The sequence below is a fragment of the Pristis pectinata genome, chromosome 10, assembly GCF_009764475.1.
Source record: "Pristis pectinata isolate sPriPec2 chromosome 10, sPriPec2.1.pri, whole genome shotgun sequence".
Taxonomy (NCBI): domain Eukaryota; kingdom Metazoa; phylum Chordata; class Chondrichthyes; order Rhinopristiformes; family Pristidae; genus Pristis; species Pristis pectinata.
The window spans coordinates 45,770,770-45,784,913 of record NC_067414.1 but is presented as its reverse complement, the minus strand read 5'-3'; the positions used below and the strand labels follow the sequence as shown (position 1 = coordinate 45,784,913).

The 14,144-nt window shown below is 36.9% G+C and overlaps 1 protein-coding gene across 9 annotated transcripts in view; it reads left to right on the top strand.

The window, feature by feature from the left end:
• Positions 1-14,144, top strand: part of fam184ab (family with sequence similarity 184 member Ab) — a 105,206-nt gene that overhangs the window by 65,128 nt on the left and 25,934 nt on the right. For 6 of the 9 annotated variants that reach the window (XM_052025478.1, XM_052025473.1, XM_052025475.1 and 3 more), the window contains exons 10-13: positions 2,141-2,182; positions 6,981-7,193; positions 9,259-9,412; positions 12,001-12,128. In XM_052025478.1, coding sequence (XP_051881438.1) covers positions 2,141-2,182; positions 6,981-7,193; positions 9,259-9,412; positions 12,001-12,128 — 537 coding nt within the window. The remainder of the gene's footprint in view (positions 1-2,140; positions 2,183-6,980; positions 7,194-9,258; positions 9,413-12,000; positions 12,129-14,144) is intronic. The other 3 variants (XM_052025474.1, XM_052025481.1, XM_052025480.1) reach the window with 1 other exon arrangement.

Genomic DNA, 14,144 nt, shown 5'->3' with positions numbered 1-14,144 from the left:
GGAATGCAGTGCTGACAGTGCATGGAAGAAATAATGTTAAATGCTCTGATGACTAAACTTCATTGTTTTTTCAAGATTTGAAAGGAGTGAGAAGATTTTTTTTTACATTTTTGTTCATGCTTCATTTCCTGAATGTTTACATTGTGCATTCTAACAAATGTTGCAGGACCCAAAAGCATGTATAGAAAGAAAACCTTCTCCAGTAGGCAGCAAAGACATGAGTATTACAAGGGACATGGGAGGAATACAGGACTAAATTGCATCTAAGATAAGATTTCTTTATTAGTCACATGTACATCGAAACACACAGTGAAATGCATCTTTGGCGTAGAGTGTTCTGGGGGCAGCCTGCAAGTGTTGCCACGCTTCCGGCACCAACATAGCATACCCACAACTTCCTAACCCGTACATCTTTGGAATATGGGAGGAAACTGGAGCACCCAGAGGAAACCCATGCAGACGTGGAGAGAACATACAAACTCCTTACAGACACCAGCGGGAATTGAACCCAAGTTGCTGGCGCTGTAATAGTGTTACACTACACTACCACATCTGACCAGTTAGTTAGATGAACCTAGAGCTTTGAACAGCACTTAGGAATATGATATTGTTGCAAGCACAGAGACGTGAAAAAAACAGGCATGACTGACAACTCAAATGTTTCGGGGTATAGACGGGGGGAGGGGAATGCAGAAGAGGAAGTAGCAATGCAGTATTGATTAGGGAGTTTATTACTGTAGTAGAGAGAGAGGATATCCTATTAAAGCTCTTCAAATGAGGCCATATTGATACAGTTTAGAAACAAAAAGGGGGCAATAATTTTACTGGAGGTAAAGGATCAGATAAGTAGACAAATCACTGAGAGATGTTAGAGTAATAGGGTTAGAGTAGTCAAGGGAAATCGAAAGCTGGATTAAGGTTAAAAAAAAGAAAGCCTATAGCAGTTATAGAGAACTGAAAATGAGGGAGACCCTTAGTTTGTATGGAAAGTGTAGGCTGATACTTGAAAAAGAAACTAAGAGAGCAAAGAGGGGGCACGAATATCACTGGCAGGCAGGATCAAGGAAAATCCCAAAGCACATTATAGGTATATTAAGGCAAGAAGGTAACCAAGGAAAGAGTAGAGTCAATTAGGGACCAAAATGTTAATTTTGAATGGAGCCAGAGGATGTAAATGAGGTCTTAAATGAAAACTTCTTCTCTGTATTCATAAAGGACATTGTAGTTACAGAATTCTAGGAGGGAGACAGTGAAGTTCTAGAATGAATTATCATTAAAAAGGAGGTATTATTGGATGTCATAGCAAGATTACTGGTGGATAAATCACCAGGGCCTAATATTTATGTATATATGTGTGTGTGTATGTGTGTATATATATATATATATATATATATATATAATATATATATATACACACACACACACACATACACACTGCTATGTGAGGCAAGGCAGGAGATTACTGGGGATCTGACAAAGATTTCCAAAATCTTTGTTGGCCACAATTGAGGTGTGAAATGTTGGAGGACAACAAATATGTTACAACTTTATAAAACACAGGTTAGGCCACAGGGGGAGTTTTGGTCACCACACAGCAGGAAATAAATGATTGTACTGGAAGGGTGAAAAGGAGCAGTGAAGAAGAGCACTCTCAAAACCTTTCAGAAGTATCCAGATAAGTACATGTATTTTAAATGCATAGAAGTCTATGGACCAAGTACTGGTAAATAGAATTAGTGTGGATAGGTACTTGATGGTTGGCATGGACATGGTGAGTCAAAGAGCCTATTTCTATGCTGTATGCCTGTTTGACTTTATGATCTAAAATGTCTAAAATTGTCATATGCTTTACACCAGATCTTTTTAATGTGTTGAGATATGTTTTAAATGAATTTTGAATTCTACATTGTTAAAATACATCGTTTATAGAATTAAGCATCAAAGTTGATGACACAACTTTTAAAACTCACTCTAATTGTGCAAATATTGAATATCTGTTTCATCTTTTTTTAACAGTGTGTCAAAATCATCACACTGTTCATGATAAACATTTGTATTTTCTCCATATTTGCTCCAAATTGTTTCTTCATTTTACAATTAGATTCTGATCTTTTTTTTATTCCTGTGATCTTTTTCATAGCGGCACTTTCTAGGTGAAGCTTTACAAAAATCTATCAGTAATGTAAGTGAGATGCAATTTTCATCCTGCCTGATACCTGATGTGTAGGTGTGGCATGCTTGCATTACTTGATTTACTCATAGTAAATTCCTCTATATGTAAAAGAGTTTACTTCAAAATATATTTTGTATTTGGAAAAAGATTAAAATACATGCAATATTCATCTCACCTGAATATATACTTATATGTATATATGTGTGTTTGTGTGTGTGATTTTTGCATGTTTATTTAATATTTCTCATTTTCCATAACTGGAACTGCAATATCTTACAGTGAGGATTTAATCTAGAAATAAACTAAATCCATAGTTGTCAAGCTTAAAGACAATGGGCAGGATATAAAGATGCAACATCCTTGCGAAGGTTTATAAATTTCAGTTTAATTGTCACAAATCCCTTATTTTGTTTTAGAAAACTTAACACTGCTTGGAAGCAGATAGTTTGAATAAAACTGTTTCTGCTTTCCACCTCTATCAAAAGATTACATATTGAAAATGTGTCCTTGATTATGTTAATTTAACTGAATTTTGGAAGTCGAGTGCAATGAGCAGCCTCTGCTATATATACAAGATTGTGAAAGTGATAGGGAATGAATTTCTATCCTGTATATTTTATCTCAGGAATATAAATGAAGAGGGCTGTGCATAGTTCACCATTCTTGCTTGTTTTAAGACTTTGTAGTCCTGCAATTGTTCATTCAACATGCTTTGAGCTGGCTTTACCATTTTTAACAAAGTAATAACTGTTTATAAATGTTTAATGTACTTGTCATTTAGGTATTTTTATTTGAACATTTGGTTGCAAAGAAAAGTAGTTCAAATAAATTCCTCTCAAATGGGAAGAATTGGGGTCTAGTCTGGAGACCTTAGAGGCGAGATATAACAATGTGTTAAGTGGAACTCAAACTCAAAATGTGACAATTTAACCAAGCATAAAACTGATTGGAATAATGCTAAGTGATTTTGTGTAGAAGCATTTTGAAGTTGAATGTGATAGTCAAAAATAGATATAGATTGATGGATTTTTGCTATCCTAGTTATGCATCGAGCAATGTGGCTTTAAGCTTTATTCCATATTGAGCTTCTTTAAAAAATAACTGTGGTATTTTAATACGTTCACAAACCACCTTCGCATGAAAAATTGTGCTAGTAGACTTTGTATGTATGCATGAGAAGAAAGCCATTTGATAAAAAGCAAACTATCATTTGCACCTGCTGTGCATTGAATGATTTTATGTTTATAGGTTGTTTATAATAGTACAAATGCATGTTAGTTTTTATGAGTGACGTTTTACCAGTAGATGAACTACATCACACATATCCTTGGGTACAATATAACATTAGTAATTATGAATAATATATAATGTGGTGCACTGTTTAGGTATTTCCAAAATAGTTCATTTGTGATGATTATATTGTTGGCTAATTTATCACTACACTGCAGTTCTTCTTAGATTTACAGTCTCATCTTGAAGAGGTATAAGCCATTATAATTTGTGTTTCTTTTTGAGAGACCTGCTCGGCAACAGCAAGAATTGTTGATGTATGTTATGAGCGATATTGTATGTCACATGAATTAGAATTTTCAACATCATTTTGGGTGAACAGAGTGAATTTGAAAATATAGTCCTTGTATATTCAAGAGTGTACCCTGCACTTGCACAATTATGTTGTACAGCTGATGAACTGAAATTGAATGGTGTGAGTAATTTGGCCAAAAATTTATTTGCTTGGATTGCTGAACTCTAGAGAATGCTACAGTGTTCCAGGAGGCAATCATACCCTTTAAATTATGTATCTTTAAATTGGCAAATAGTCTGGGACAGGATGCTGTGACTACAGAAGAAGCAGGTAGAGGGATCCAAAGGATAATTCCAGAAGAGCTCCAGCCCTTATCTTCTCCAACAGGTACGAAGTTCTTGCTCCCTGTGTGGATGAGGGTGGGGGTCCATTGCACTATGGCACAAGAAGCTATTCAAGTGGATAGAAAAGAGAAACATAATAATCAGAGGGGACCGCATATTTCGGGGAACAGCCACTGTTCTCTGCAGCAAAGACAGAGACTTGCAAAGGCTATGTTGGCTGCCTGTTGCTAGGGTTAAGGACATCTCTTCTGGCCTGGAGAAGAACTGGGAGAGGGATAGGTGGAAGGCACAAGTAAGGGAATTGTATAGGCCCCAAATTATGACCTCAATAGGGCAGAACATAAATGGGGAGATAACTGGGGCATGCTTGAAGGAAACTGCAATTGTTATGAGAGATTTTAATGTAGGTAATTGATTGGATGAGCCAAATTGAAAAGAATATCATAAAAGAAGAATTGTGGAGTACATCCCAGATTGCTTCTTAGAGTAGGAACAGGCTACTTTCGATTTGGTCATGAGTGATGAGGAAAGATTAATAAGAAGTCTTGTGGTTTAAGATCCCCTGGGAGCTAGTGACCATTATATGATAGAATTCCAGATGCAGTAGGAAGGTGAACACTATAGGACCAAAACTACTGTCTTCAACTTAAATAAGGGCAACTATAATCATATGAAGATGAAGTTCTGGGAAAATGAGGACTGGGAAAATAAACAACAGTGGCAGATGTTCAAAAAGCTGGTCCATTATGCTCAGCAAGAATTTATCCAAATTAGGAGGAGTGATTCCACGAGAAAGCGGCGCAATCTGTGGTTAACAAAGGAGGTCAAGGATAATGTTAATTTGAACAGTAAGACATACAAGGTGACAAGGGCTCGGAAGTTTTAGGATCGAGCAGCAAATGACTAAAATGCTCATAAGAAGAGAGAAAATTAATTTTCACAGAAAATATGCATGTAATATCAAAACAAATATTAAGAGTTTTTATGGATATATAAATAGGAAAAAGGCAGTTCAGGTAAAAGTGGGACTTCTGGAGAATGAGGCTGGTGAATTAATAACAGGAAACAAAAACAAAAAAAAGCATCAGTCTGTCCTGAGGACTCTGCAAATATCCCTAAGACAACAAATGGACTAATTTAAGATAACATGGAGAAACTTATAAAATCCCAATCATGAGGGATAAAGTATTAGAGAAACTGACAGGGCTTAGGATGAACAAATTGCCTCTACAAAATGGCCTGCACCCAACAGTTTTAAAGGAAGTGGCTACGGAGAAATGGACCCTTTGGTTGCAATCTTTCAAAACTTGCTATATTCCAGTAGGTTACCAGAAGATTGGAAAACAGTCAACGTGTCTCGATTGTTCAGAAAGGAAGACAAAAATTTGGGAACTATAGGCCAATTAATTTAACATCTGTTGTTGACAAGATACTGGTGTCAATAATTAAAGAGGAAATAACTAATCATTTAGGAAAGCTGAATATAATCAAACCTCATCTACGTGGTTTTGTGAAAGGGAAATCATGTTTGACAAATTTGCTTGGATTCTTTGAGAATGTGACAGGGAGAGAGGGGAATCTGTATGATGTGTATTCAAATTTCCAAATGGCATTTGACAAGGTGCCACCTAGGAGACTGGTGCATGAATTAAGAGCCCAAAGTATAGGAGGAAGTGTGTTTGCATGTATTGGAAATTGGTTGTTGCATAGAAAACATAGAATTGGAAGAAAAGGGCCCTTTTCAGACTGCAGAGATGTAACGAGTGAAGTAACCAGTCGGTTCTTGGCTTTCAATTGTTTACCATTCACATTAATATCCTGGAGGAGGGAAATAACATTTAATGTGGGGAAGTGTGAGGCCATACACTTTGATAAGAGGAATCAAAAGGCAGATTATTAGCTAAATGGAGAGAGACTGCAAATGAATGAAGTTCAGGGGGATCTAGGTGTTCTAGTGCATGAATCTCAAAAAGTTGGACCTGCCTGCCAACAAGTAGTTAACAAGGCAAATTGCATGTTGGCCTTTATTGCAAAGGGGTTGGAGTTTAAGAATAGGGAGGTTTACTTACAGTTATACGGGGTATTCATGAGGCCACACCTGCAATACTAAGCATAGTTTTGATTCCCTTACCTAAAAAAAGGGTATAGTAGCATTGGAGGCAGTCCAAAGGAGATTCACCAGGCTAACTCCTGGGAATGAGAGGGTTGTCCTATCAAGAGAGACTTGACAGGTTAGGTCTATATTCCTGTCAAGAGATACTAGAGAGTTTAGGTCTGAGTTTAGAAGAATGAGAGGTGACCTTGTTCAAATACACAAGATGGAAAGGAAGCTTGATAGGGTGGATGTTGAGATGTTTTTCCTCATGGGAGAGTCACAAACAAGGGCACATAGCTACAAAATAAGGAGCCAGTCATTTAAGCTGAGGTGCATAGAAATTTCTCCCAGATAGTAGTAAATCTCTGGAATTCCCTGGCCCCAAGAGTGGTGGAAGCCAAAATAGATATATTTAAGGTGAAGAGTGATAAATATTTGAAATATCGAGAAATTCAGGGTTATGGGAACTGGCACAGATAAGGAGTTGAGGCCAACGTAGATCAGCCATAATCATAGTGAATGGCAGAACAGATTAGAGGGGCCTGGTGGCCTACTCCTGCTCCTATTTTCTTGTGTTGTTGTGCTTGTATATATGGCCACCTGTGTAGAATAATGAAGGCCATTGTTCAGATATCCATCAGTTCTTTTTCATTGCTTTTGATCAACCAAAAGTAATCTCCAATGTATAGACAATGTTGTTGAGATTACATAAAATTATGTGGAGGATTTTTTATGTTAACAAGTTAAACTCTACATAATTTGGTTACCATCTTTACATTTGATAAATACATATATTGCTACCTTTAATTACTGTTTGACTCTATTAAATCCTCTCTGCTATAGATCTCCTTACTGAAGCAAAGTCTGGAAATGCAGCTATCCCAGTCCCAAGATTCCTTGCAAAAACTTCAGTGCCAATTCAATCATGAGAGACAACGGCTCATAAAACAAATGCAAGAAATGGAAGAAGAGCATAAACGTCAACAGGCATCTTTAGAGGATGCTCACCAGAACGCTTTGAGAAATATGAATGAGTCTAAGGACGAAGAATATAAGGCATGTTTTAGTATTGTTCTTCCAAGCATTGAATTAACTTTTACTTGTTTGCTCTTTTGATATGTTTAGCTGTTGCGGAATAATCTCTGCCTCATACATGACTCAAAAAAAGGGCAGAACTGGGCACCCAATATTCGTTGGTCTGAGCTGTTTAGAAAAGGTAGTGAAGGAAGAAAAGGAGATGGGATAAAGAACTGAATAAGGAAGATGTTATAGTTTTGAAGATAAAGGATACCCTTGACAGATCAAGGAGAGAATGCATTTGATAATTTTGCATTTCCTCTTGATTTTGTGTTGTCTGCAAACATTGAAATGTAACATTTATTTCCCTCACCCCATTCATTGATATCTATTGTAAATAGCTGTACCCAAGCACTCATTTCTGGGCACCCACTAATCACTGCCTGGCAACTAGAAAAAGATCCATTTATTCCTACTCCCTGTTTCTTGTCTGTCAACCACTTCTCAGACCATGCCAATATATTACTTCCAATCCCATGTGCTTTACTTTTGCACAGTAACTTGTATGTGGTTCCTTATCAAAAGCTTCCTGAAAGTCCAAATGCACCGCATCAACTCCTTTATCAATTCTATTTGTTACATCCTAAATATCTAATTTTTACTAGTTCTGATAAAAGATGACTGATCTAAAACATTGAGTTAGAAGTTCATATTTGTGTGTTATGTGAAATGATTTAGTTAAAAAAACACAGCTGCTGAATGTGATTAGATCCATTATGCATGAGTCACTAACCTCAAAGTTTGTTCCCAATCCTTCAAGCTTCTATTCATACATGAGGTCAGAAGGAATTTTTAACTGTTGAGTTGCGTTAGCTAAAGAGGACTATTGTTATTTGTCCACTGTTGGTGAATCTGACATATCAAACTTCTGGAAAATGGTCCTCTGTAAGCAGATTGTTTGGTGTTCCCTTTCAACCTTTGTGCCTCTCCTAATAATGTACTTGATTGTACCTTCCACTTGATGACTTGTCTGATCCCAACACTCCACCTCATTAATTCCATCTCTAATCCTCCCTACCCTCTCTTCCATTAGCAGCCCTCCCCACCACCCCCCCACCACCCCCATCTTAGTGGCAGGCCAAGCGTTCATTTAAGGTCTTTGAGGGCAAGGTTGATTCAATCTGATTCTATTGCACATGATATTTGGACCTTAAGCACAGTAGAATTTTGCTGTCAGGTTGCCACACAAAAAAAAACGGTGTTGGCTTTTTAGACACTGAAGTGTTTCTAGACCATTTCTCTCTCCACAGCTGTTGCCTGATGTGTTGAGTCTATCCAGCAATTTTTGTATTTTTTTTGGTTTGTCTTTATGGTTTGCAAAATGCACATTAAATGTGCAAATTCTTTGAAGACTCATCTGGGACCAATTAGAGTTTTGGAGTTTGTGATTTTTTGATGTAGAATCAAAAATTATCCTGCTGGTAAAAGGTTAGATAATTTCAAAATGTTAACATTATATCATGAATTGTCAATTAATGCTTGAATACATTTTAGTTTCCTTCTCCAAAGCTGAAATTGTAATTTGTGACTAATTATCTTACCTGAAAAAAGTTGTGAAAGGACAAGTTAATTGGAGAAATGAGTACTTGTAATTAAAGGACTGTTGGAAAGGTTTACTAGATTTATTCTGAAATAGAGATTTTGTTGTTCTTAAGGAGCTTGAACAAATACTGGTTGAGAAGTCTAAAACCAGCAGGTGTGGGAGTGGAGAGGCACAATCTCAAAATCTCAAAAAAAGTCCAGGTAATTCAGGACAGAGATGAAAAGAAATTTCTTCATCTAGAAGGTGATGAAATTTGGAATGCATGACCCACAAAGGCTGTGGAGGCTCAGCTGCTGAGTATTTTCAGGACAGAGATGGTTAGATTTTTAAATGTTCAGGAAATCAAAGGATGTAGGATACGGTACAGGAAATTGGCACTGAGGTCAAGATTCTTAGTGATCTTATTAAATAGTGGAGCAGACGTGAGGGTCATGTGGCCTACTCCTGCTTCTAATTTTTATGTTATGTTTTTAATGTAATGGTATTGTATATGTTTGACAGCAATTGGAAGAGTCTTTACACAGACAGCATGTGGAAGAAATACAGGCCCAGAAGGATAGTCAGAGAATGAAATTGGAGGCTTTGCAAAAGGAGGCAGAGCAACATCTGCAGGATTTGAGGACTGAGTTGGAAGATGAAAGGAAAGCACTAATTGGTATGCATTCTTATATAATTCTACTGATACACTGTGTGTTAATAGAGTATGTAACATTAGTGAAGATCCCTGCTGCATTACTCATTTTAAAACAAAAAGTTATCTTCTTTCTCTGATTTCAGATCATTTGATTTTTTTTAGTCTTATTCTCAGTCTCCGACTCTTGTGTTTCTTTCAGCCACTCCCACCTAATACGTTTTCATGTATGTACCTATATTACATGATCTATAGTCATGATCTAAAAGTAATTCATCTTGTTATCTGCCCACCTACCACTGCAATTTCCTTTCCCTAAACTTACCAAAGCCACTCCCATTTGAATATTTCTTTCATTTCTTAATACTGTTATTGTGTACTGATAAGGAAGCAGCTTGCCAGCATCAGCAGATCTTCTAATGAAGATTATAAGGCCATAGATTTTGTCAAAGGTAAAAGCCATAGGACTAAAATTTGCAGTACAAGTTTGTCAAGTGATTATTAATATGTTTCCTGTAAAAGAATAGCAGCTATGTTATATAGCACAGCAATTTAATCCAACAATTATTACAAACAAAGGTAGCAGGCATAAGTTGGTAATTATACAAGCCAGGTAGTTTAATGTTAATGGTCGGGAAATTATTGGAAAATATTCTGAGGGACAAGATTAATCTATACTTGGAAAGGCAGGGATTGATCAGTGATAGTCAAGACAGCTTTGTTAATGGGAGATCCTGTCTGACTAATTCGATGTAGTTTTATTGAAGAAGTAACCAAATGTATTGATGAGGGCAGCGTGGTTGATGTGGTTTACATGGACTTCAGTAATGTCTTTGAGAAGGTCCCACATGGAAGGCTGGCCCAAAAGATGAGAGTCAATGGGAATTAAGGCAAATTTTCGAATTGGATCCCAAATTGGCTTGGTAGTAGGTGGCAGAGAGTGATGGTGGAGAGTTGCTTGTTTGATTGGAAGCAGGGTGACCAATGTTTTACTACAGAGATTGGTACTGGGACTCTTGGTGTTTGTGATAGATGTTAATTAGATGTGAATGTAGGAGGTATGATTCGTAAGTTTGCAGATGACCCAAAAATTGGTAATGGTGTTGAAAGCAAGGGAGCTTATCTTAGGCTACAGCTGAATATAGATTAGTTGGAAATTTGAGCAGAGTAATGGCAGATGAAATTTGATCCTGATAAGTGCAATGTGATGCATTTTGGGGTGGGAGGCTTGTCTAATAAGGGTAGGACCTATTACCGTGACTAGTGAAGGCTCTATAAGGCTCCATTAAGAACAAAGTAACCTTCTTATACAAGTCCATAGATCCCTGAAGGTGGGAGCACAAGTAGAAAGGGCGGTGAAGGCATACTGGATACCTGCTCTCATAGAATATAAGAGCAAGTCTTTGTACAGCTTTATAAAACATTGATTTGGCCACTGCTAGAATATTGTATGTAGTTCTGCATGGCATACTATAGGAAGGATGTGATTGCGCGGATGAGAATGCAGAAGAGATGCACCAGGTTTTTCATTGATGAGGAGGGAATGGATAGGCTGGGTTTGTTTTCCTTGGAGCAGAGCCTGAAGGAGTCCTGACAGAAGGATACAAAATTATGAGAGACCTAGACAGGAAGAAAATGTTCCTTGTGGCAGAGGTGTCTAAAACCTGAGGACATAGATTTAAGATGAGGAGTAAGGAGTTCAGAGGGAATATGAGGAAGATTTTTTTTAACCTAGAGGGTGGTTACGGTCTGGAATGCACTGCCTGAGAAGGTGGCGGAAACAGGTTCTCTCACAACATTTAAGAAGCATCTGGATCAGAGTACTTGAATTGCCGAGGCACCAAAGGCTATGGAACCACATACTGGTAAACAGGATTAGTGTAGATAGGATAATTGGTAAGAATAGTCATGATAGGCCAAAGGGCCTCTTTCTGTGCTGTATGACTCTGATTTTAACACAGAGTTTAGATTTGCAGCTTTATTTGATGCTCTGTTGTTAAATGGTTCACAGAAGTTCATTGTGTAGCTATATAGGGCCCAAATGCTATTTTCCCTGAAGGGTCTTATGTTCTGTATGGCTTCCTGTAAGTCTCAATAGTTACTTAGGTGATAGCACTTCAAACATGGGGACAACTGCAACAGTACACGATCAGATTCCCTCAGTGAGGAAATAAGGGGATGGAATAGAAGGATGCAATGAGTTATCCCCTGTAATTCTGATACACCAAAAATACTTCCCTATTTAAAAGACTTAATATGAAAAATCAACATCTGAGTGTATTTATTCTCTGATTGTTGAATCTATCATGATCTCGAATATTTTTTTGAAGATTTTAGATTTGGTTTTGTGGTGAAGTAAAGGCCAGGGATTTAACAATACACAAACATATTATTCTAGACATATAACTTTAATAATTGACTTAGTGATTTTTTTAAAAATGAGATCAATTTTATAGCAGGTCATTTTTTATTAAATGTAAGATACCAATGGTACAGTCAGTATTGCTTCCTTTCTGCAATATATATCCTCTCTACAGTTAATACTTTTGATTAACAACCAAATAATCAGGAGCAGTTGCAATTACTAAAGCTGTGTTGTATTGTCTTGCTAGCCGCGTCTTGTTCAGATCTCAACTATAAGCATTCTGTAGCGATGGAACAGCTGAAGCAAAATCACCAACAGGAAATGGCAGCTGCAAGAATGGAATTAGATCGGGCTATTGAGCTGCGCAGACAAGAGGTCATTTAGTTTAATGTTCCGTTCACTGTTTTACAAAAAAAAGCATGGAATACATATTGTGTAGCATTATTCAACAGTTCATCTAGTTGCCCTAGATACTTAGTGATGTATTTCCAAAATGAATTAGTTGAAGTTTTCTTCCCTTAATAGAGAATGAGACTTATGTTCTGTGACTGTAAGGTTTTATCGGCAGTGCCAAAGTGAGTAATTGTATAGTTTAAGATTTCATTAATATCTAAAATAGCTTGTCTGCTATTTTGACTATTCTTTATGCCTATTGCTGTTGAGGTACCACATTCTCCGACCATAGTGGAGAACTGCATCCATTTTCTGACCCTATTCAGCACCAATGCACTAAAATAACTAAGGGAGATTTGTTTGTTAAATATCTCAATCCATTTTAACTTGAGGTATGTGGTGAACCTTCATCTAAACTCCTGTTGATAGAGTTAAGTTAAGAATTCAATGCTGGGAATTTTATGTATCGTGAAACCTATTCAGTGGCTCTATACTGCTTATCTAGTCATTGCTTCACTTGACGTGATCAAAAATCTGCAAGAGCTTTCTCTCAATCAACATAGTTTTCTTTTTCCCTAAAAGTGTCCTGTGTTCATTTCTTATTATATTCATATGCCTGTAATGAGATCAAATGATATGCAATATTACTGATTTTCTTTGCAACAATTAGCCTGTAATTTATGACCTCTACTGGATTTGCACCCTCTTTTTAAATGACTTTGTCTCATTAAACTTTAGATTCCTTCAGAACTGAAGACATTGAAAACTTATTGATGTCACCTGAGATTTGTTTAAAATTATCCAATATGCAAATAGGAATCATTCCAATTAAATAATAAACCTGTGTGATTTACGACTTCCATTTACGTAAAATGTATATACTTAGGATTTCATTTAAATTAAATATTTTAGGATCATGAAATCTTTTTCATATTATATATTGAGGAATTGTTATGGGTCTTTAAACAGTTATATAGCAAGTGCATAAGAAAGGTGTTTTTATAAAGTATTTATTACCTTGCAAACTGTTTTTGCTGCACTATCACAGGTTAATCTATTGTAAATGCCTCAGACTTCCTGTGATTCAGCCAAATCAATTAAATTGTCAACAGTGCCATCCTTTGGACAGGAAATTAAATGACTCCTGATTCCATTCAAATATGGTCACATTGCAGAATTCAAATGATAGGGACAAACCTTCCCAGTTTCTTGAGCAACGTTCTTGTCCATCCTAGTGCCAAGAAAAAAAAAGTTGTTTGTGGGATGTTACTGGCATTGAATAGCTGCTGATATGGTTTGGACAAGACATGTGAAATGACCAAAAAGCAGCACACCGTAGAAGCTGGAAATCTGAAATTAAAAATCTGAATATCCCAGAAATATAAAGGAACCCAGGCAGCATCTGTACAGAGGGGACCAAAGTTAATTTTTCAAATTGATGATCTTAAATCAGAATTGGGAACAAAGGGAATTCTCATATAAAAAACATATTAATGCTATATTTGAGAGGGGTTGAGATTCCAAACTGAACCTTTCCTTTTAATTGTATAGTTTACATAGAACATTACAGCACAGTACAGGCCCTTCGGCCCACAATGTTGTGCTGACATTTTATCCTGCTCTATTATCTATCTAACCCTTTGCTCCTACATAGCCCTCCATTTTTCTATCATTCATGTGTCTAGCTAAGAGCCTCTTAAATGTCCCTAATGTATCTGCCCTCACAACCTCTGCCAGCAGTGCGAGCAGTGCGTTCCATACACCCACCACTCTGTGTGTAAAAAAAAACTAACCTCTGACATCCCCTTTATACCTTCCTCCAATCAACTTAAAATTATGCCCCCTCATGTTAGCCATTTTCGCCCTGCGAAAAAGTCTCTGACTGTCCACTTGATCTGTGCCTCTTATCATCTTGTATACCTCTATCAAATCACCTCTCATCCTCCTCCTCTCCAAAGAGAAAAGCCCCAGCTCACTCAACCTATCCTCATAAGACAT